Source organism: Rhinolophus sinicus, chromosome 17 (genome assembly GCF_057876585.1).
Source record: "Rhinolophus sinicus isolate RSI-liver-muscle chromosome 17, RSI-T2T, whole genome shotgun sequence".
NCBI classification, from domain to species: Eukaryota; Metazoa; Chordata; class Mammalia; order Chiroptera; family Rhinolophidae; genus Rhinolophus; species Rhinolophus sinicus.
The window spans coordinates 2596717-2619678 of NC_142517.1; the positions used below are offsets into that span (position 1 = coordinate 2596717).

General features: G+C 46.9%; 1 protein-coding gene and 1 long non-coding RNA gene across 5 annotated transcripts; one reads left to right on the forward strand and one right to left on the reverse strand.

Annotated features, from left to right (window-relative positions):
- Positions 1–7735: 7735 nt before the first annotated feature.
- NDUFV3 (NADH:ubiquinone oxidoreductase subunit V3) lies at positions 7736–17497 on the reverse strand. 4 transcript variants are annotated; one of them, XM_019745671.3, is made up of 4 exons: positions 17355–17497; positions 16134–16254; positions 10176–11282; positions 7736–7975 (listed from the first exon to the last, which is right to left on the reverse strand). In XM_019745671.3, the coding sequence occupies exons 1-4, from the start codon at positions 17397–17399 to the stop codon at positions 7812–7814; spliced, it is 1437 nt and encodes a 478-aa protein (XP_019601230.3). In that variant the 5' UTR covers positions 17400–17497; the 3' UTR covers positions 7736–7811. The 4 variants fall into 4 exon arrangements, with proteins under 4 accessions (XP_019601230.3, XP_088650503.1, XP_019601232.3 ...); XM_088794377.1 differs by lacking the exon at positions 17355–17497 and adding an exon at positions 16935–17075; XM_088794376.1 differs by lacking the exon at positions 7736–7975 and adding an exon at positions 8131–8270.
- Positions 17498–17712: 215 nt separating this feature from the next.
- Positions 17713–19787, forward strand: LOC148754729 (uncharacterized). Its single transcript, XR_016019782.1, has 2 exons — positions 17713–18043; positions 18609–19787. It is a non-coding gene; the product is annotated as an uncharacterized LOC148754729 (long non-coding RNA).
- The last annotated feature ends 3175 nt before the right edge of the window (positions 19788–22962 follow it).

The window sequence follows — 22962 nt, forward strand, 5'->3', positions numbered from 1 at the left end:
CGCACATGACGACTTGGCCCACGTTGGCACGCTGCACATTTGGGGAAGGATTGAGAACCGTGGTTACCGGGGGCGATGCATTTTCCACCTCTGATGAGGGAGAAAGGAGGGGGGTCCTCAGATAGTAGAGCAGAGAGAGGTAAGAACCCTGAGGAGGGGCACCCTGTTTCATCCAGGGGACAACTTTTTTTTTAAAAGATTTTATTGGGGAAGGGGAACAGGACTTTATTGGGGAATAGTGTGTACTTCCAGGACTTTTTTCCAAGTCAAGTTGTTGTCCTTTCAATCTTAGTTGTGGAGGGCGCAGCTCAGCTCCAGGCCCGTTGTTAGTTGCAGGGAGCACAGCCCACCATCCCCTGCGGGAGTCTAACCGGCAACCTTGTGGTTGAGAGCCCGCGCTCCAACCAACTGAGCCATCCGGGAGCTCAGCGGCAGCTCAGCGGCAGCTCAGCGGCAGCTCAGCGGCAGCTCAGCGGCAGCTCAGCGGCAGCTCAGCGGCAGCTCAGCTCAAGGTGCCATGTTCAATCTTAGTTGCAGGGGCTGGAGCCCACCATCCCTTGCAGGACTCAAGGAGTTGAACCGGCAACCTTGTGGTTGAGAGCCCACTGGCCCATGTGGGAATCGAGCCAGCAGCCTTCGGAGTTAAGAGCATGGAGCTCTAACCGCCTGAGCCACCGGGCCGGTCCCAGGGGACAACTTTTGGCGAGTCCAAGACCTCACCTCACTGTCTGTCTCTCACGTAACTCGAATACTCAGTATTTGCAGGAAGCACGCTGGGAACGCCAGCCCAGAGGTGTCTTCTGCTCTTGTTGCCACAAGGAAGCATGTGGCGTGTGGCCAGTGCTTTCACTGACAGGTCTCAGTTGCAGATTTTGTGTGATTTCAGGAAGACAGGGAGAAGTCCACACTCACTTCCGACCAAGGTAACACCCTGAAGTAAAAGGAACAGTATTGGAGACAATTGGATGTTTGTGAGTTCCTCCACTTGTGGGAAAACAGCCACTGGTTTTTGCCAAAACGATACTACAAATCCGTACTCTATTTTCACATGGGGCAATCTCACCTGCTGTCACTTGTCAACGGTGTCACTCATTCCTTCTCCCTGTACAAATTAGATTTAGATGAACTTAATGGGAAGTGCTGTGGCTTTTAGTGTAAAGATGCCCTTGGCCATCATCAAGGCACGTGTGCAAGCCCGACACCACTGCCCGGAGCTGGACTCCCCCTGCAACCCAGGAGACAGGCTTCAGGACTCACCCCCTGCCCCGGGGCTGGTGGGGGTCCAGACAAGTCTTCACAGGGTCACGTGTTGTCAAATTTGCAAACATCAGTTATTTTGATCACAGTCACTTACGACCACAGCCTCTTTCCGCTCCGGTGCCCGCGTCATATGTCCGTCCTGCCGGGCGTTGTTGGCTGGGGGCATGTTGGGGCCTGGCAGGAGGACACCAAGTTTGGGTTTAGTGGGACACATTTATGGCTTCACACTGACTCCTTGTGTGACCAGGGATCGCTGTCTCTGTGCAAATGCCTACTTCCCACTGGGCTGCCCCAGGCACGCTGCCCCAAAGGCGCTGACCAGAGGGTATGAACATGAACAGGCAACACGATCACATACATGTGCTATGACCACGTGACACAATAATGAACCTGGGATATAATCATGAACATGTGATGCGACCATGAACCGTGTGACATGATCGTGAAACTATGATGATCGTGAACATGTGATTTGACTGGGACCATGTGACACGACTGAACATGTGACATGACTGGACATGTGACATGACAATGGATATGTGATATGATCAAGAAACGCTGAGATGACCTGGAATGTGTAACATGACTAGGAACATGTAACATGACCACAAGCGTATGTATGAACATGAGCTATGGCAACAAACATGTGACCCAGCTACAAACGTGATGTGACAATCAACATGAAATACGACCATGCCCTGAGATACTTGGCACCAGAAGTCGGCGGAGGAGGAGGGGAGGGAGATTTTGAAATTCACAAAGCCAGAGCTAGTTGGTGGAAAATTCTTTCAATCATGAAAAATTGTACACACAGGATTTGGTTCCCACGTGTACCTAGACAGATGGAATCTCTCTCCTGTCAGGCACGTACAGCATGTGAGATTAAACAGAGGCTTGGCGTTTTCTTTTGTAATGGGAGCCACGTGAAATAAAATGCACCAGAATTTCTGTGTTTGAAGCAGCAGCATGAACAGCAATGCGGACAGCTGTGTGTGAAGGCACATAGTTTATGTATCTAAACTATCAAAGAACAAATTTTGACCAACCATGCAGGGGAAAGACTGAATTATCTTTATATTCTAACAAAATAGTAATAAAAAATTGTCAAGTGAAAAGGTAATGGAAAGTTTTGCAGCCAAAAGGTTTTTTTTTTTTTTATTAATTGCCTGACACATATGGAGGTCAAGCAGTTAATAAAAATATCATGTTATTTTTCTGGATTTGTGAGGTTTATGGTATGTACCAGCTTTTGTAATTTGTAAACTTTTTCTTCTCCTTCTAAATAATATGCACTTTCATACCTAACTTTGAATTAATAATCCTGTATTTTTTTTTGTGAAAAAGAGCTCTTCTAATTCTATAAGCTTTAGGCCCCACAAGCTCAAATTCATCCCCAATAGTTCTCTGTACTTTCTCTTTTTCTTTTTTGTAGCTGTTAATTCTCATCGAACTTTTCTAGCCTTAAATAATGTTCATTCATGGCTACAGAAACTAATTGCAAAGAATAGTTCCAATATATCTCACTAAGAGATGCACGTCCAATAAAGTTTTACTTTTTAAGTTTAGAAGTGATCGTAAAAATATGACTAAATAGATTAATAAGATTTGTAAAGAAAGGCTTTAAGGAAAATTAGATTAAATAAGATTGAATATTAAACATGTTTTCAAGCTTTGATTTAAAAAATTTTGTTTAAATTTCCCCCCTCCCTTGTTCCACCTCCCCTCCCACCTCCACCCCCTCCCCACTCCGGTTCAAGCCGTTGTTTCTCTGTCTAGTTGTGTAGGACACAGCTCCCTGGCCCATGCTGGTATTATGAGCCTTGGCTCCCACGGTTGACTCAGTCGGTCGCAGGTAGTTGGTGGGCCACTCACAGCAGCTCACCGGCAGCCCAGCTCCAGGGAGAGCTGTTGTTCACAATCCTCGCTGTAGAGGGCGCAGCTCACTGGCCCATGTGGGAATCGCGTTAGGAGCACAGCGCTCCAAGCACCTGAGCCACCAGGCCGGCCCTACATTTTAAAATAAATTTAAAACGTTTTAAAATATCAACTTAAAAAGTCTTTTCTGTATGAGAATCTGTCCGACATAAAGGGACTTAATTTGACACTAAAAATACAAAGCATTACATTATACATTAAATTATTAAATTTAACAGATAAAAAGAAATTGAAGTAAAAAATGAAAGGATTTCTAAACTTCAGATAAACTTTTTTTCCCAAAAGACACCGGTTCCTAGTCAATTCCACTAGAATCAAGCAGCAGACTGAGAACCGTGGGGGCGTCATGGCTCTTGGAGTCCAGCTTCATTTTTGACAGCGCCACCCACTTGCTCTGAAAGATGAGCTGGGTCCCTCTTGGCTGCCTCCCTGCCCCCCGGCGCCTGGCTCCAAAGACTAGGCTTGGATGATTTTTACGATTTTTACTTCATCGTTCTGTCTCAGTTCCATATGCAAACACACCATTCTGTGGCCTTTTACTGGGGCTCTTCAACTCCTGAGTGTTAACGTTAATTATTTCCTAGTAGGCAGGGTTGCATCGGCTAGTTTTTCTCCCACGAAGGGCTCGTAGGTGATATATTCTCTCAGAAAGGCAGCTGGAGGACAGACAAAAGTGAGATCACCAAGGTGAGATGTCCTAACAAATGGAAAAGAGAGACTCATGGTTATTATCAGAGCACCTTGCTCTTATGCTTCTAAGCCTGAAGAGAATATATACTCACCCACACTCGGGACAAAAGTTATTTATCAGATGAGCAAACGTCAGAAACCAATACTTCCTGTTGGCAAGGGTGTGAGGGGGTAGGTGCATTCCTAAACTGCTGGAAAGACTAATCTGGATTGACCTTTCAGGAGGCGGGTGGCTGTCTGTGAGAATCGCCGAGAGCTACCTGGCAGCCCAGCCCAGGAGCCACCTTGAGTGCAGCACGATGCTCTGCCTGGGGGAACTGCAGTGACCTGCTTCCTCCGTCTCCAGCGTCTTCCTTCCCAACTTTATTCTCCATAGGATTGGTTTCGGCAATTCTTGTTATTTCCCAAGCACTTGACAAGTTAGAGCAGGTTCATGAACTTCCACGTGCCCTTCACCCAGTCTCAACAATTACCCACATTATAACTTTATCACCTCTCATGCTGCTAACCCCTTCCGCCCTTGTTTGTCAGAGTATTCCAAACAAATTATCAGTTTGGTTGTTTTCGTAAACCAGAATAGCTAAATTCTCTTCCTGCGGGGTAGAGCCTGTCACAGACTAAATGTTTGTGTCCCTCAGAATTCATATATTGAGGCCCTAGTCCCCAGTGCGATGGTATTAGGAGAAAGCAGCCGTCTGCAAGCCAGGAAGATCGTCCTCACCAGGAAACAAATCGCCAGCACCTTGGTCTTGGACTTCCAGCCTTGCCTGGGAGATGGTAGACTTGTTGTTTAAGCCACTCGCTGTGTATTTTGATTGGCAGCCTGAGCTGACTGACACAAGCCACAGGATTCAGCCCCGACACTTACTCAGGCTAGTGTGTCCCCTCTCACACGGAGCCCCCAGCGACGTCGAAAGACTTACGTTTCCAACTGCCGTTTCAGAGTCCAGGCCTTGCATGTACCCATCCTGATGCCCTGAAGACCTCCAGGGCCCCCTCCACCTTCCCACTGTATGTCTGGCAAATTCCTGTCTCACTTTTCAAATCCGGGTGAGACAGCACGTCCCACACAGCCTTCTCTGACGACCACGCACCTTCATCTCTTCCCCAGTCAGTCCACTTCTGCTCTTACCCTTCTGCCAGGGGACGCAGCACGCTACCTCGCGATGCTCTTCACACACCTCTCCTTTCCATCCTTGGGAGACGCTGCCTTCATCGGCTTTGAATCCACGCCCCAGCCCAGGCCTGGCTTTCAGGAAACATTTAGTGTTTATCACAGGCCGGTAAGAGTGAAAATTGCTCTGGAAGGAACATCATTTTAGCTGTTAATTTTTTATTCCTGGCATTGTTTCAGATCCTTCTAGAATAAGGGCAAGAAGAAGGAACAGGGAAGAAGGGTCAGGGGAGGAAGGCGGTAGAACCAGCGGACCTCACACCTGAAATACACCACTTCCTTAGTCTTCTCTCTGGGCAGCCTGTTCACGGAATTCAGTGATCTGTGGCGACCCCTTTAATACTGGGGTCAACAACCTGCACCCCTCAAATAAACCCTGCTCTCTGCCTATTTTGTAAGACTCACAAGCTCAGAATGATTTTAACATTTTTAAAGGGTTAAAAAAAATTGTGCAATACTGACTGTATATATGTGGCAAAGCCAAAAATATTTACTATCTGGCCCCTTACAGAAAAAGTTCACCTCCTCCTGCTGTCACAGAGCACGTGGATTCCAGCATTTAGCTCCCCTGCACCATCCCGCAGGGCACAGTGAATTCCATGGTCGCTGAACTCATTGCACAGCCCTCGGATTGTGTCCTGGTCCTCATGCGAGGTGTGGGGCAGGGTCACGTAGCACTGGGTGGCAAGCTGGGAGCTGCCGAGCAGCCCCAGGTGCTGAGCGCAGGTTGAGGACAGAAACTGTTACAATACAAAGCACGTGCCTGGCAGCAGCATCAGAAAACCCTCCAAGCGTGTGCTGATTTTCAGTTATTAGCCAGCTGTCAGTAAACCTCAGGGCCAGAACCCGTAGTAAGCAGGGGCTGGACTTACGGTTTACACACACTCTCCTCCAGTCCCCAGGGATTTATGTGACGGGGGTAAGAGAACACACACCCAGGGAGATGTTCGGGTGACAGGAAAAATATAAAAGGACATAACTGTGTACCTTATTTAACTCAAATCTCACGGCAATGAAAACAAGTGTGTTCATGAGTCACACGATTCGTCAGATTTGCTTCTCAAAAGCCATCGTGAGGAGACAATACGAAATACAGAATGAGTTATAGTCACACAGCTGTTTCTGGTAGCACTCCTCAGAACATAGGAAATAACAGACCCCAAAACGGCATGGTGGGCAGCCATTGTGTTGCCACCAGATGGGGACAAGGAGTCAGGAGCGACTGTGGGCCCAGAACGCAGACCGCCTGGCACAGCCCATTGTTGTTTCTCAAACCTCTTCAGTGGGCGGAGGAGAGGGGACCCAAGTCCCAGGGAAAACGCCACGCAAATTATATTCACATCCATTTTTATACAAAAAGAACTTCAGCTCTGTGGCGTTCGCAGTCCAGGGAAGTGCACCGTGTGGCTTCATATCCTATTTCCCCTGCTACCCGGCCCACGTACCATCGACATCACAGGGGTTCTGTGGGCCTGTTTGACAAACAGGCTATGGAACGGAAAAAACCCAGGAGGATAAAAGTGTATGTACATTATACGATTACGTCTAAAACCACCACCCCTGGGGAAACACGTAAAATGCCAGTGGTAGCTGAGTTACCACGGTGGGCTTTAGGTAATCACTATTTTCCATTTTCTTTCTGATAATGTGGTCTCAGTAGTTTTCTAATAAAAATGTGATTTAGAAGAATCTTGCTGAGTCCCTAAGCCTCTTGGGTGGCAAGAAAAATCTGAGGCAATCACCATGCTATTGGCAATACTGTTTTGAACTTTGGTATGCTTACTTGGACTAATTTTAATAAATGTAGGATAATAGAAGTGGGGGATCATGCTATACATCCAGTGTACTGTTTGCTGTAAGTGGACTGGAGGCCAAAGACCAGAATTCATATGAAATGAAGCCCATGAAGAGGGAAGCGTGGGGACAAAGCCAAACATGAAACTGTCCTGTGTACACAGATGTCCTCCTTCAGGCTGGGACATGTGGCCTGAATGGATGGCCCAAATCTCACCTCTGGATTTCTTCTGAGTTCCCGGAATCTGCAGCAGTCTCATCTAGATTTGTGTTTTCTCCAAGGGGCCTGCTTACTTCGTCCCCACAGGGTGCCCAGTGCACAGACCCGCTCCGGCTACGCCCAGGTGCCTAACATTTTCAGCGATGGAAACTCAGTCGGCCAAGTCTGCTGCGGCCGTCTAGAAACAAAAAGCTATAGCTGGACCCTAAAAAATGTCCACCCTCCCCAATCCCACCACTGACAAGTTCTGAGTTTACATCAAATACCTCATTCAAGTGCACAGCAATTGTTCCTTCTCTGATAATAAAATGCTGATTTATTAGAACTTCTTTGCAAAGCAGTCGTTAAAATTAACAAAACTCCTACTTCTAATTTATCAAGAACTAGGTCTATAAAATTAGAAGTCACTGTTCCATTTGTCAGCACCTAGCTGGAAACCCACATTAATGCTGAAATGACCAGGGGCTCAACACAGAACCACTGCGAGAAAGCCCCTACATTCCCTCATTTTATGGGTGTCCAGTGAGCCCTAACTTTGAAGAAAAACTCCTTGCACACAGATGTTTTCCTAAACCCAGGCTGAATAAATGCCCAGCAGTAGTGTTACTAGTTCACCATTTGCTGTGAGGGTGTAAAGGGAAAGCAGCTGCACACGCCAGGCCTCGAGGCTGGAGCGGACTTTATTTTCGCAGGCAAGGGTGCAGCAGACGATGTGAGGGTGGCCTGCAAGCCGGGCTCTCAGTGGCGAGGTGACTCTCGTCCGGAAGAGGGCTGAGGCAGCCTGAACTTGGAGAGGTGCAGGTTTAGGTCTGTGAAGGTGTACGGGGTGTACTCATGATGCTGCAGGTTCTTGTAGGAGGTGTTGTCGAACGGCTCGGGGGGCACGGCGGCCTGCGCAGGCTCTGTGGGGGAACACACGCATGAGCTTTGGAACAAGAACGGCCTTCTGTGCAACCCACACCCCAGGCACTCTCCGTACCCCGACCTGGCATGAGCAAGGTTCTAACCAGAAAAGAAAAGCTGCGGAAGCAACAGCATCTTCAAAAGCAAAAGGAAGGAATTAGCTGAAAGTTTCTTCTAAGACATGCAACCCGCAGGACGTAGGGAATGGAACGGTGGTTACAACGCGTCTTAACATTGCCCCCCGTGGATCCTTTCCAATCGCAGCCCTGGGGCTCCCAGAACATTATGGAGGGACTTTCGGGTCATGTACAGATGCAGAAGAAAAATGAGATCTATTAGAATCTGTCTAAAACAGAAACAAACATTTTATAGAAGAAAAATTTCAAAAGCAGAGGCTAAGTCTCTGAATACAAAAGAATTAGATAAACTCCAACTGTTTTAATAATAACAACACAGTTAAGGGGGGATGGAAATGAGATGCATAGTTTTTAACTTTTTTGAAAAAGTTGTTGCTATACTTTAGACTAAAAAGTACTACTTTAGCTTTATTTCTTTAAGTGGGAAAAAGAATTGAGATCCATACACCTAGACATTTGGTACTGAAAACTGAAGTGTGTGGTTGAAGCAAAAGAAAACCTGCTCTCCTGTAGTGGGGGCCACGTAAAATGACGCGGAATAAAGGTCGCGTGGGATGACGGCTAAGGTTTGGGTTACGTCCCTACTGGCCCTAACTTGTCACTGGAGCTCTCTCAACTTCTACTCAGGATGCACAAGAGAACTTACATGCATTTCCCACTATCTGAATTCATACCAAAAGTTTTCGTTGCTGTTGTATTACACAAAAATGATCTCTTATTTAAAGAGCTGCCATCTTTCCAATCTCAGTGAGTGGAGTGTCTCCGATGTTTGTGGCGACACCACAACGCAAGCATTATTAAGTTGGTACAGAAGGCGACACAGAGAAGGGACACGTGGTCTAGAGAACTTATCAAAACCGGTCCACCGGCAAGGCACGGAGCCACCTGGACGTGGTGACACTCAGTCCCCCACAGACACAGCCCCTGCGCTCCTAGGACCCTCGTTAGCCTCCAAAGGGCAAGGAGAATACTGGAAAAATCCCACATTCATGAAAAATTGGAAGCACATTGTTTTCAAGAGGGTTTGCGATCTGAAGCCCCCAATTCTCTGTGTTTTCTCCTGGAGGCTCTGGCATTCCTCTCCCATGTCCAGCAGCGTGACTGAAACAGGAGGTCAGTAAGGCACTTGTCGAGGTCTTGAGGAGTCTGGTAAGCACTGGCACTTGTGTGTTAACGACAGATGGAGAAAATGGAGGGGAGAAAACACACAAATGCTGTCAACATAACACAAACAGTGACAATAATCGCCAGGTAACATCAATTGGGCACAGGGGTGGCTTTAAAAGAATGAAGAGCAGACAGGAAGGGGCTGGGTTAGTAATGCATTTGAAAGACGTCTCGGAGAGCCACAGATCCTGAAACTGGGGACCTCCTTCCCTGTTCTGCTGTGACCTTCCTAAAACACATTGTGTTTTATAAAGTTCACTGCACAAGAAAATGGTAACATAAAAGGAATAAATGTTTCCCTTTAAAAATCTGAGGTAGCCAAAAAGCCCTTCATAAAAATTCAGAACAGAAAACTAAAGTGCCCACCGTGTTTGCCAGGTAAGGGAGAAGGAAGCACCCAGAGAGGACTTGGCCAGTCCATGCTGCCTCCAGCCACTTCCGACTAAGTCCTAAAATGCGGGTTCCCTTAGGCATGAGGACGCTCAGAGCGATCAGGGCAGCTGACCTGAGGGCATGAGACCAATGTGGCTACTGCCCTCCCCCCACGGGACTCAGACAGGACCCCCTCTGCTCAGTGCGCTGCAAGTTCAGGAAGTGGACACTGGCACACCCTCGAAAGTGAAAGGTGCTGCTGTTACACCGCCAGTTTTCAGGATTATCCCGCTTCCGGGACAGCCAAGAGGGCCAATAAATCACAGCTAATACACTGCGCATGTTTCAGGGGTCTGTGTACGAAGCGTGTACTACTCGTAATTAGGACAGCCGCCTCTGCTTAGCGGAGGGGGTCCTGGGCTGCGCGGCTGCTCTGACTAACGGTCACACTTGCTGGTACCCTACAGGTGTCCAGTGTAACCACCCAAGGACAAGGAGAGCGCTCGACAGTCGAGGCATGTACCCTGGGCGCCGGCCTGCTCGTCCACCGTGCTCGCCGAGGCCTCCGTGGTTTCGCTCTTGGCCTCAAGCTTTAGTGCTGCCGTCTTTTCCTCCAAAACGTCTTTATTACCAACAGGAACTGGCTTCAGATGTTTTATTGGTACCTGATCTTCCAAAATCTCTTCTTTAGCCTTCAGGATTCCTTCTGTTACCTGCTTCCCCAAGCTCTCTTTTTGGAAGAGGGGAAAAGCCACGTCCCCATCAGACTCCGGGATGCGGTCTCCGGGACGTCCCTCCCTGGTCTCAGGAGGAGTCGCTTGCAGCTGTCCTCCTGCGGCGGTTTTTTCTGTCAGTCGCGGGGACACCGGGCTGCCATTCAGTTGTGCAGATAATCCCGACTTCGTATGGTCAGATGCGATTTTTTTAACTTCAAATGGCTCTTGGTTCTCTTTCTCTATTTTATTTAACCTAACTACTTTCTGCAGCTTTTTTTCCTTTACATTTTGCACCAGAAACTCTTCATCTACTTGTAACTTGGGTACCATGGGTTTTGGTTCAGCATCTTTTCTGTCCTTTAATGGCTTGGTGGGGGTCCCCTTCTTCTTCGTCTGACGGGGCTTCTCTGGAGAGCTGAGGTCCAGATGTGGCTGTGGGGACCAGGCCTTCTCTTTTGTTGATATTGAAGTTTGGGGCGCTTTGTTTTCAAAGGCACGGGAGGCCCCTGGTTTTGGAACCATTCCTTGGCCTTTGCTCGTCACCTGAGAATCAACTTGGGAGCTAGCCTCCTCCTCGTCGGACTCTGAATCTGAGGAGCTGGACGAAGACGAAGACGAAGACGAAGGCGAGCTGCCCGGGCCTCTCCTGCTCTTCTCAAGAGCTTCGGAACCGGAGCCCTGCTTTCTGAATGAAGGTGGAACTTTCTGAGGAAACTCTACCAAAGTCTTTCTTGACAAAAACGTTGGAACCCCTGCATCTGTGACCTGCAGGTTGTCACTGGGGTCAGGGCCAGCTACCGTCCCACCGCGATTCACCAGTGACGAGCAAGAACCGGGAGAACTTAAGTGTTTAGATAATTCGGCAGCTGCTGGGGTGGTTAGTAGCTTGCCCTTCTTGTTTGGTTCCACTACATCTAGGAAACGGCATAAAGAGGAATATGATTTTTAATATTTAGTAAAACAATCTAAATTCATCACAGCACAGACATTTCATCATATACCAACTTGTTATTTGTATCTTCCACGTAATCATCCTCAGACACGTTCTACGGAAACCCACTCTTTAGTGAAAGCCACGCCACAAGAGAACAGGAAGAAATGTAGATGATTTTCTCTGGAACTGGAAAATTTAAAAGCGGGGACTTTTAACAACAGGAGTGACAAACTTGTTTCTATTTTTCACAAGAGAGCTTCTTTGATGATAATTATTTTTAAACTATTATTTCATCCAAATTTAAGATCAAGTATGATAAAAGACATTTTCAGATGACTTCAATAGTCATCTTTACAATTACAAATGTATAATTTGAAAATTACAAATGTATAATTTTTTAGATGTCTCAAAAACTGGTACTTCTCAAATATTAAAAAAGTTATCCATGTCGTATGAACTTGAGCTTTCTGAACAAAGCAGCAAAGCAAAAGCAGAGACAAGAGCCTGGTGGGCTGGGTGTGCACATACACGTGTTTGGGGGTCGGGGATGATGGAGTGCAAGTGTAGCTGCTCTGAGAGGAAGAAAGGCTTCCAAATCACAAGCCACCTGGGGATTTCTTCAGCCAAAGAAAGCAAAAGGATTGCAAGGCCAAAAATGTCTAAAATAATTTAATGTCATATACACATCGTTGGACACAACAGGTTTTAAACTGTAAAAAATAAATAAATAGAATAGTGCTAACACAAAAGCCTTATATTTTGTAGTCAATTAGGAAAACATGAAATCATATAGCCCATTGATTAGAGCTAATTCCAATTTTTTTCAGGCGGTAAATCTTCTCTAATCATACAGATTAGAAGAAAAATAAAGGATAAGTTTTTATAAATTAAAATTACTTTTCAAATCTAAAGCAAAATTTAAAAAATATTACAAATGATCAAACTCTAAACCCAATTTTCATTAAGTCTAGGAGTCTATTTTCTGCTGTCTTACACTAAAAAGATTTCAGTCCTACTTCTCTAAAGTGGAAAGAAATGCATCCCTAGCTTTACTTTCTTAACAGTCCAAAACGTTTTAATTGTTTTCTGAACTCAGGGACTTGCATAAAACAGAATGACAGAAAATGATCAAAGAAAATGGAGGAACAGCCAAAAAGCAGGTATGGACCAGGGAGGTTCACGAGCAACGTGCGGGGGCAGGACTGAACAGCTAGAGCGTGGGAGACTTCCAAACTGTCACCTCTCCACCTTCCCCACCACCTCATCCCGCCAATGCCTGGTCCTATGGCTTCGTGCCAGCCCAGACCCAGCACTCTGACCCCCCAAGCGGGTGCAGACGCAGGTAACTCTCAGAACCCACGGCGCTCCAGGACCATGGTGAACAGAGAAACGAGGTAAAGAAGCGCATACCCTTGAACGCTCCCTTCTGTCTCTCTAAACCATATTTGATGCACCTCAGAAACTCCAACGGCAAGGTGTAAGATGTGCTGGCCTCAAAACCCCGACAGCCTCTCACCTGGGTCATTAATCCACTTTTATGTTGAGCATAAACTTTTCAAGTATGAAAAATTAACTTAGGCAACTCAACATCAAAACCCCCGAACAATCCAATGAAAAAATGGGCAGAGGACCTGAACAGGCATTTCTCCAAAGAGGACACAGATGGCCAATAGGTATATGAAAAGAGCTCAATGTCATTTATTATCTGAGAACCACAATGAGACATCACTCGTCAGAATTGCTGTTATCAAAAGAGAATTACAAGTGTTGGTGAGGATGTGGAGAGAAGGGACCCCTCGTGCACTGTTGATGGGAATGTAAATTGGTGCAGCCGCTGTGGAAAACAGTGTGGAGGGTCCTCAAAAAATTAAAAACAGAGCTGCCATATGATCCAGCAATTCCACTTCTGGGTGTTTATCCAAAGAAAAATGAAAACACTAATTTGAAAAGCTATCTGCACCCCTGTGTTCATTCAGCATTATGTACAATGGCCAAGATATGGAAGCAACCTAAGTGTCCACTGATAAACGATTGGATACGAAGATGTGGTACATACACAAAATAGAACATTACTCAGCCATAAAAAAGAATGAAATCTTGCCATTTGCAACATGGACGGACATAGAGGACATTATGCGACGTGAAATAAGTCATACAAAGACCAATACTGTATAATTTCACTTATCTGAGGACTCTAAAAAAGAAAACAAACAAACAAACAAAATGAAACAAACTCATAGACACCGAGAACAAACTGATGGTTGCCAGAGGGGAGCGGGGTAGAGTGCTAGGAGGAAAAGGAGTCAAAAAAAGGCAAAACTTAACATAAGGCTTATCTTAGAAAGGCTGCTTTGAATAGAAAAATTTTCCTGAATTTTCCAAAATTTGTTGTGCAGATTTTAAAAATTGTAAATAAGTTATTCAAACCACATTATAGGTTAATGTATCACCTACTGAAAATGGAAAGAAAATTTCAGATGGGATTAACAATAACATAATTTAGAAATTCTGTCTGGAAAAGAAACTTCTGGCATACGAAGTAAGAACGTTGTGCAGTTGCCCATCGTGCTAAGCTGCTGGGCGCGTCCCCGGGGAGGCCAGCACACTGACCCACAGTTGCGCACGCTGCTTTTCAGCGAGAGCCAATCTCTGGCCTGCTGCAGCTCACCAGCGAGCGTCCTCCGTGCGACTCAGAGGAAGCTTGCCACAGTGACCTGGAGCTGCCACCACTAAGTAACTGCTGCCCCGAAGTGCCAGCGCCCAGGCCAGGTCTGCACTCAGTAGTGCGGAAAGAGGTCCCTGGAAGATGGCCCTGTTATGTCGAAGAGCAATGGCTCACACTTTGAATGTCAGCATGACTTTACCTACTTGTTTTCATGAAATCTCCTATGTCTGTCTGGAGGCAGCATGCCGATCTACTCTGACAAAGCTGTAGTTTGGTAGTGACTTTCCTTGAAAGACCAATATAGCAAAACACACCCACCACTGGCAGGTTCAACCGGGCAACGTGCCCCTGCGGGCACAGAGCATTTGTGTCTTGCGCTTACCAATCCCTGACACTTCGGGGGAAATGCTGACGCCTGCACACATCAATTCAGAAGTATTCTTTCTTTTTCTTCACACAGGGGTTACTATTTTTTAACTCTGAGATACACATGTAACGTGCATTATAGAGAGTGTAGTTCTGAAAACCGCGCACCTTTGATTCGCAGGCACGTGCACGCACCACACCTCTCACCCCGTCTCACATGGACCCAGCAAGGTGGGCACGAGGGAACCAGGACCCAGGTGGCCTGCAGGGCCTGTCATGTCCAGAGGCAGAAGCTACATGACCTTAAGGCTACCTCCCGGCTCAGTGTCCCCTCCGCATAACTGCACCCATCACTGTCACGGGATGAAGCGTCCATTTCCACTCCCACACGAGTACATTTCTGAAAAGGGGAACCTTTGGCTCTGCCCTGATATTTTAAAATTCATTCATCCAATTTCATAAACCTATGAAGTATGATTGCAGATATAAGACGAAAACTCACAAGGGCAAGAATAATACTAGCAACAAAACTCAACTGCTCATTCATCAGTAAACACTGAAAGAACGTCAGAAACATGCCAGACACAACACAAAATTTTACTGACATTCTGTAAACATGGTTTAGGGGTGATAATGGTATTATGTTTATGTCAAAAAGAAAAGAAAAGAAAAATCCTTGTGTTTAAGATACCTATTTAAAAACTCATGGATTAAAAGAAAAAAGAGAACCCTAGATTTAAAAATGAGGCAGATACAGGACAGAATTAAATACTGTTCCTGTCGAAATCAGGCCTCCCGTCCAAGGGGCCGAAGACGCCACCAGGGAGGTGCGTCTCCCAGTGGGGACCCATGGCGTGTGAAGACAGCGGGCTGGCACTCTCAAGCGAGTGCCAACTTCTTATAACCCACCAATGTTTTTGTGTACAGACCAAAGAGGGACAAAACAAAAGAATCTAAACACTTTCAAACTGAGGAAATGGTGTTACGATAAAAATAAGACAAATTCAAATGATCACTCTAAATCCCCAATGAAGCTGATACATGTGCAACGAAACTGCACATATTACATGTGTTAAGTTTTAAGTTATCTAAGGCTTCATCAATTAAGACTAAATGCAATGGACCTGTATTATAATCCATTATTAATAATGAGCGTGGAGTAAAAGGAGACTGTTGCATTTCCTATTTTCCTTCAATGAGGATATGCTACATTGGTATTCAGGGAGGGAAAGTAAAAACTCGATAAAAGTCAAAATGACTATGGAAAGAGTTGGAAACAGGTCAGACATCACATGCTCCATTAACGTGAGTAATAATGAGAAATGGTGCCTGCTCTTAACTCTCTGCAGTCACAAAATGATGCTTGCAATCCTGGAGTGTGGCCGAGCAAAGCCTGAGAAACCATAGATCAGTCTCAAAACACTGAAAAAAGTCACAATCAGGGGAAGAAAAACAAGGTGGGATTCACAGCTACCTCCCGGGAGTACAGGGTCTGTTGTAGGGCCATCTAAATGCCACCGAGCCTTTATACTCTGCATCCATTGCTACAAATCAGAGTTTGGCATTTAGAAAACAGGGACAGAACCAGGTCAGGGCTAAATGTTGAGTCAAAGACTGTTACAGTACTGACGTGTTTGGTCTAAACTCTGTTACAGATCTTATGTCTGATTACAATCTGGATGCTGCTGGAAAGGAGGAACCCTAAATTACACTGCTAGTAAAACTTCTTTCTATGTGTGGCAAGCTGACTGATTTATTACTTTGCGTTCTTCTCCCCTAGCGACTACCATTAAATCTTACTTTTTGGTGGACTTTGCTTCTTAGGATTTGGTGGCTGTTCCTTGTCACTCTTTCCTGATTCTGTGGAGAGAGAAACTGCAGGAGCAAGTCCTCGAACCATTCGTCCTTCTAGGAGCATAGTCTGACAACAAAATGAACAAATATGGGTATTTTAGAATAATACCATTTACAATAGCTATTACTACATACAAATACCATATATTATTATTACATATGAATGTTTTGGATTCTTATAGCATATTTCTAATGGTTATTACAATTTCACAACATGTGCATTATGGAAATTGTGGAAAATACAAAAAAGCTGCAAGAAAAAAAGCACCTGAGTTCAAGGACAGTCGCTATTGACATTTGGGTACTTCTCCAACCAGACCTTCTCCTGTGCACACTTTTTTGTAGTCTCCAATTACCTATTAACCTACCAAATACTATGATTCTTTTTATAAAATGTTTTCGTATACTTAGAAAGTAAATTAGAATAAATACTATCTGGCAATTAAAAATGATGTAGATAAAAAAATCATTGCTTCAAAATTGTTTACAGTCTACCATACACAAGTGGCAAACATTTTAGAAACTGTTAATTCACTCAGCATATATTCACGACGGCCTACTGTGTGCTGAGCACTGTTCTAGATGTTCCACGGAGAACGGAGGGGCCTATCGTGAAGGGGAAAAGAGTTACTTTTTATGTCAACAGATTTCCCCGCTGCGCTTTATTTTGCAATGAATAGTTACTGCCTTGTAATCAGAGCTCCTTGTAACGGTAAATGTAGTGAAGTGGCCTTAGCTTTTACATACGGAGAAAGAAAGCCCTTCTTTCTTCCCTTTTCATAGACGAGGTAATGTGAACTGGCTTCTCAGTATCTGCCCAACAAGTCATCGGGTCAGCCAGGCTCCCAGACGCTCCCTCTTCCCTCTCCCGCTCGATGAGACGCCGTCCTGAGCGGTTCTGACAGAGCGCGGCGGCCTGCGACACCTGGGCGCCCACACCTGTCCGTGCCCCCCCCCACGCCGCAGGCTCGCCAGGAGATTCGGCCCAGCGGGCGCGCGTCCGGGGTCGGGGGTCTGCTCGCCCGCCCCTGTCCCGCCCCGAGCCCTCTCCTCCGCCCGGGAGCCGGGTCAGTGCCCCCACCAGGGCGGCCGGAGTTGGCCGTCCGGGCTGCGCTCGTCGTCCGGGCTCTAAGCTGGCTCCCTGGCGCTGGCCCGGCTCCCCTTTACCTTCAGAACCCAGGCTCGTCCTTGCCGCAGCAGGAGGGCCGCCATCGCGGTGACTCCGGGGCGGGCCGGGCAGGGAAGAGGTCGCACCCGGACAGACGCGGCCGCTGCGCGCGCACCACCGCCGGGAGGCCCGCCCCCCTGAGCTAGGGCACCAATCACAGGCTGGGACAGGAGCAGGCGGGGGACGCGGCCGCTGCGCGCGCACCACCGCCGGGAGGCCCGCCCCCCTGAGCTAGGGCGCCAATCACAGGCTGGGACAGGAGCAGGCGGGGGACGCGGCCAATGCGCGCGCACCACCATCTGAGCGCCTGTCCTCTGGACCCAGGGCGCAAGGCAGGGGGTCCTGCGCACGCGCCCCAGTCTCCCCCGGCTCTTTGCGCACCTCGGGGCCACGTCCGAGGGTAGAGCCGCCAATCACTGGCGGGTGGTTCGCGCCGTCCGGGGTGCTCGGCGCGGCGGCACAGGGTCGCTAGTGTGGCTATTGCGAGGGTCGCCTCCTGTCAGTGTGCGGAGGGGCACCCCGACGTCTGCCTGCCGTGCCCCTACCTAGGAGCACAGACTTCACACGGCGCCCGGGGCCTTTCTGGCCCTGGCTGAGAGTCCTTCTGTCTGGGGGCTTGATGGCCCTCGGCATGTTGTCAGCTTCGCACCAAGCGCCCGGCCTCCCTCGCTGCCACCCGCTGCGTGAGGTCAGACCCCATCCTCCGTCTGCGTGGTTACCTGGGGTCACCCTGCTCGCTGACCCTCCTGCAGGGCGAGCTCAGGCGGGAGGATGCGCTTTGGGCCTTGACAACACTTACACCGGAGCCAGGGGATGAGAGACACAAGCTTTTCTTCACCTGACGTTGCAAAGATTTTCCCCAGTTAGGCATAATCATGGAGTAGACGTACTTAGGAGTGGCTTCCTGTCCCCCCGCTGATCGTGCCTCCCAGCCCCGAACCCTGCCAGCCCAGTGCCCTTCTTTCATCCTATATGAACGTTGCCACGCGTCCAACTTCACCCGGCTAACAGCTGGAGACTCATTCGACGGAAGATAAACAGGTCCCCCAGACCCTTACCAAAGGGGATCGAGCGAATGCAATGGGGGAGGCAAGATAACAGCCTCGGGTCTTAGGGTAATAATGAGAAAGGAGTCCTTTGTCCTGCAGGGAGAAGGAAGAAAACGTGCTAATAGAATTATCCTTTGCCCAAATTAACTCTGTTGTCGCAGGGGAAAGCTCACACTTGTTTTTGTGAGTGTGCTTGCTTTGCAGGTGATTAAGAAAAGAGAAGGTGATGAGCCACAGCTGCCACTTGGGGATCCTGATGTGGAACTGGGATGTCCACATGGCTCTCGGGAGCCCCCAGTGTTGCCTGCCTCCTTCCCCCCCAAAAGCAGGGCACAGTCAGCTAAAGGTAGCCATCTGGCTAGAGTCTTAAGACTCAAGAACAAACAAAATGCGATGGGGTATGGTCACCAGCCAGAGTGGGTTTAGGAGGGGCAGGTATGGTTGAGGGGAGCCCTGGGGAGGAAGAGACCCTGTGAGAAGAGGGGAGTCGAGTCATCTTAGTGGTTTTCAAATAAGCAACGTAAGGTTATACATGTGAAGGTAACTATGGCAACAACCTGTAAGACTAATGCCTAAACCTGACCCGCTCAAGACCTACTAGGAAGCTACTGCAGTCAGGCGGGGCGGGGAGGACCAGGCTGCACGCACTATTCCTTGTTAGCCAAAGGGAAAAGAAACCTCAGGTCAAGTACAAGAGGGAAATACAAAGTGCAACAGAAAAGTCAAAGAAGCAGAGGCCAAAGAAAGGCCCAGTGATTTCAGGAGTATTTGAGGAGAGAGGTTTGTATCGTATTTTCCAGTCAGCTGAAAAACTAGATTGTGCCGACAGCAGGGGTTGGTCCTCTAATCACTAATGCTCTGTTCAGAGTCTTCCCGCCGGCTGCCATCATCTCTGCCTGGAGCTCTAGCAAGTACCAACGCAGCATTTTTCAACCAAACCTTGTAGGAAGTTGGCTTAAGTGGAGCCATTTTAAAATGGAGTCAGGGCAACCATTCCAGAGGAGCTGGTTTGCATAGCGCTATCCTTGAACCTTTGGAATATTTGAACCGGGCAAAATACCTTCGGACAGAGTCAGAGCAGCATTGTCTTCCAAACAACTGTTTGTAAAGCTAACAGGAAAGCAGACCGCCTGGCCACGGGCCTGCAAATTAAGGACATTCTTTAGACTCAGTAAACAGCTGTGTGTAGCTAAAGAATAACTGAGCTTATACAAACTCCAATGCAGACTCCTTCCTTCTAGTCATGACATTATTTCCCTTCCTTTTCTTGTAAAAACCCCTTGACTTCAGCCCCATAATCAGAACACTATTTGGGCTTCTGCCTGAATCAGTGCTTCACGAATAACTATTCTTTGACCTCAAATAAACATTTATTGCCTCTCACTTTGGCTTTGTATTTTCAGCTTAACATAAATCTCAAAAACTTGTATTTGTCTATATTCTTTTATTAATCACCTAAAGTTTTATAGAAACTACCAGAAATCCTCCCTTATGTCTCCCAAGGGTGCATTAAACTTCTTTTTAAGATAACTAGATAACTGGAACACCACTTGGACCCCAACCATGAACTTGAAGGTGTTTGGGTCAAAGAAGAAAATAAAAATACCTGGATCACATCATCTGAACGAACGCCCGCCCTAGCTCTGTATTTTTGTCTAACGTGTATATTCTTTTTAAGGCCCAAAGGGAATGTATTACGCCATTATCCTATGTAAATTAATACAATTTAATTATGTGTTTTAAATTAAGATATTCTGTTTTACAAAGCTTTCAATAACATTGGCTTTAAAATGTTGTTTAGGATAACCATACATAGTATGCTTTACTAAGTCAGATAACTGTCTTTTAATAAAAGAATAAAAACTGGTAGCTCAGCATACAGGAAAAGTAAATTTAAAAGCTTTTTTAATTTTGTCAAGAAGAAATAAGGAAAGTTAAAGGGAAATTGGGTGTACCTAAAACTGTTTTAAAACACATGTAATGACTTCTCTTTCTGGCAGTATTTGCCCCCTAGTTACGAAAAACTCTTGGGCTACAGCACATTAGGCAATTCTGGGCAAAATATTACAAGAACAATTTCAATGACCGATTCTGTCCACTTGTCCAGTTCAGTTTTCTGTTGTCTGCTGGCTCTTGTTCATGATCGCTGTGCAGTGGTCCCCCTGAAGCTCATGTACATCTGGGCTCTTAGCTGTGGGAATTCCCAAGCCTGGGTTGAGTGGACATTTCCTTCTGAGTGGATTTGCTTTTCGCGTCCGCCAGGATCTTCTGAGTCCTTCCCATCTGGGTCTAGTGTGATCGTTTTTTTTTTTCTTCATAGTTTGGAATGTCCTGGACCACAGGAAGTGTGAGTCCCTAGGGATCAAACAACAGAGACAAGAAACCACAAGAAGCTCCACCTGCCCTGCGAGCATTTGCTGATCTCAAGTGAGCCAAAGCCTTGGTTTAACTGACGTCTGGAGAATAGGAGACAAGACAGTGGACCCACGAACCCTTGAGAGTGGGCTGGAGAGCAACAGAGGAAGCCCACACAGAGCTTCCACTCACTGACACCGTGAACCTGGGCAAAGCCACCTGCTACCAAAGAAAGGCCACAGGAAATGCATCTATCTCAGCCGGGCACTGCGTGGGGGAATGTTTCAAGGCCTACTGTCTCTCGAGTTTGGGGTTAAACACCCCCCCCACACACACACACCACACACACACACACACACACACCACATACCCTTCCCCACACACCACACACACACCTCTTCCCATGACCCAGGACATTCCAAGCTATTTCCATTAAAATTAAAATTTCTGTTTAGTCAAAGGTACTATAAAAGTTAAAAGACAAACCACAAACTGAGAAGTAACTTAATTTGCAAAGAATTAGTATCCAGAGTACACAGTTTCCTACTCATTAAACAAGAACAAGCTGCCCAAAAAAATAGATAGTAGCTGCCTCTGGAGGCTGGGGGGCTGGAATATCGCTGACACTGAGGGGAGTCCCAAGGCTTCAGTTCTATCAGTAATTTGTATTTCTTCAGGTGTATTGTAGGTACACGAGGGTTTGCTATCTTGTACATTTTTGGTTAAGTATTAAGTACTTCATAGTACATTTTGATGAGTAAAAAAACCACAAATATTTCATTTAGTGCCTCTCAAAGTTATATGATCATTTTAGATGCCCACTTTTTAATGGAAAGATGGAGATTCCAATAACACTACCAGAAATCTATCTTCTGTGCACTGAAATGACGAACAGTTTTGTCCAGCAGGATCGTGTGCACGTGAGCCTATATAACCCAGCTCTCCATCATTTCGGATGGTCCGCCTGGTGGTGGCACAAAACTGGCACCCAGCTTTGAAGATCTGCCTTCATGTGTGTCCCACCTCGCCAGGTGGATTGTTGCTGGAGACTTTCCAACTCCTAACGGCCAAATGTCATTACCAAGCAAGGGCGAGCAGAGTAGCTGAGCGCTGCCACTGAGTAAGCAGTCAATTGTTAGAACACCACTGTCCTCAACATGAAAATGTATGTTGTCTTAGTTTGCTAGGTCTGCCATAACAAAGTGCCACTACCGGGCAGCTTAAGACAACAGGAAAGTATTGAGCTGCAGTTCTGGTTTCCTACATCAATCAAGGTGTCAGGAGGGCCACTAGACTCTGGGTAGAACCCTTCCTGCCTGGCCTCTGCCAGCTTTCGTGGTGGCCAGCCATCTTTGGTGGTTCGTAGCTGCATCAATCAGTCCACGGCTTGCACTGTGGTTACTGTGCCAAGCCCTCCATTGGTTCTCCCTTGCAATGATTTCTATGCGACTCTCCTGCTTTGCTCCTGCCCCTTCTTCCCCTCCCTGCCCCCAACCTTGCGTCCTTTGTTCTGTGATACACAGACTCTCCTCCATTTTCTGCCTCCATGAAAGCTTCTTTACCTCACTGCCTGTAAGGAAGCCCAGCTGTGCCCCAAGCATTCGTTTTGCCAGCTGCCTTTCAGTCTTGGTGTAAATTCATCCTTGAGTCTAACAGGAAGTGGGGTTCCAATGCCTCCTGCCTATCATCCCTTCACTCTCAGGTAAAAAGAGCTGCTCCTTTAAGACAGTCGATTAGTTATTCTATGTATTTACTTAGCAAATGTTGATTGAGCACTCACTGACATAATTTGTGTTAGGTATTGTGCTGCAAGCTGGGACAACAGTGACCTGCAAAATTAGGCATCAGTCCCTGTCCTCGTGGCACTTGTAGTCTGGAGACAGACATGAAACAAATGGTGCTGTGAATGCAGATAATGGAAGGTCAGGAAAGCCTGGCGTGATTAAGTGATGACTCCACTGGGGTGAAACTGGGTGATTGGAATTAATGAGGGACAGTAGAGAGATGGGGCTGTGGGGAGAACATTTCAGGCAGGAAGGCGAGCATGTGCTAAGGTCCTGTGGTTGGTAAGAGCATGTGCAATTAACTGGAGGGGCAGTCCCGGCTGGAACAGAGAATGAACTGGGCCTGGCAGGGAACGAGGCCGCAGAGCAGGTGGGAGCCAGACCACCTGTAGTTTCACAGAGAGTCATTAAGATTTGGT

What these genes read in the sequence shown, in the direction of transcription:
- NDUFV3 (XM_019745671.3), bottom strand. Translation starts at nt 17,399, where the DNA reads ATGGCGGCCCTCCTGCTGCGGCAAGGACGAGCCTGGGTTCTGAAG. An exon ending in GAAGCAAAGTCCACCAAAAA is followed by an intron (nt 11,283 to 16,133) that starts GTAAGATTTAAT and finishes GCCGTTTCCTAG; the next exon opens with ATGTAGTGGAACCAAACAAG. An exon ending in CGAGCAGGCCGGCGCCCAGG is followed by an intron (nt 7,976 to 10,175) that starts GTACATGCCTCG and finishes GTTCCCCCACAG; the next exon opens with AGCCTGCGCAGGCCGCCGTG.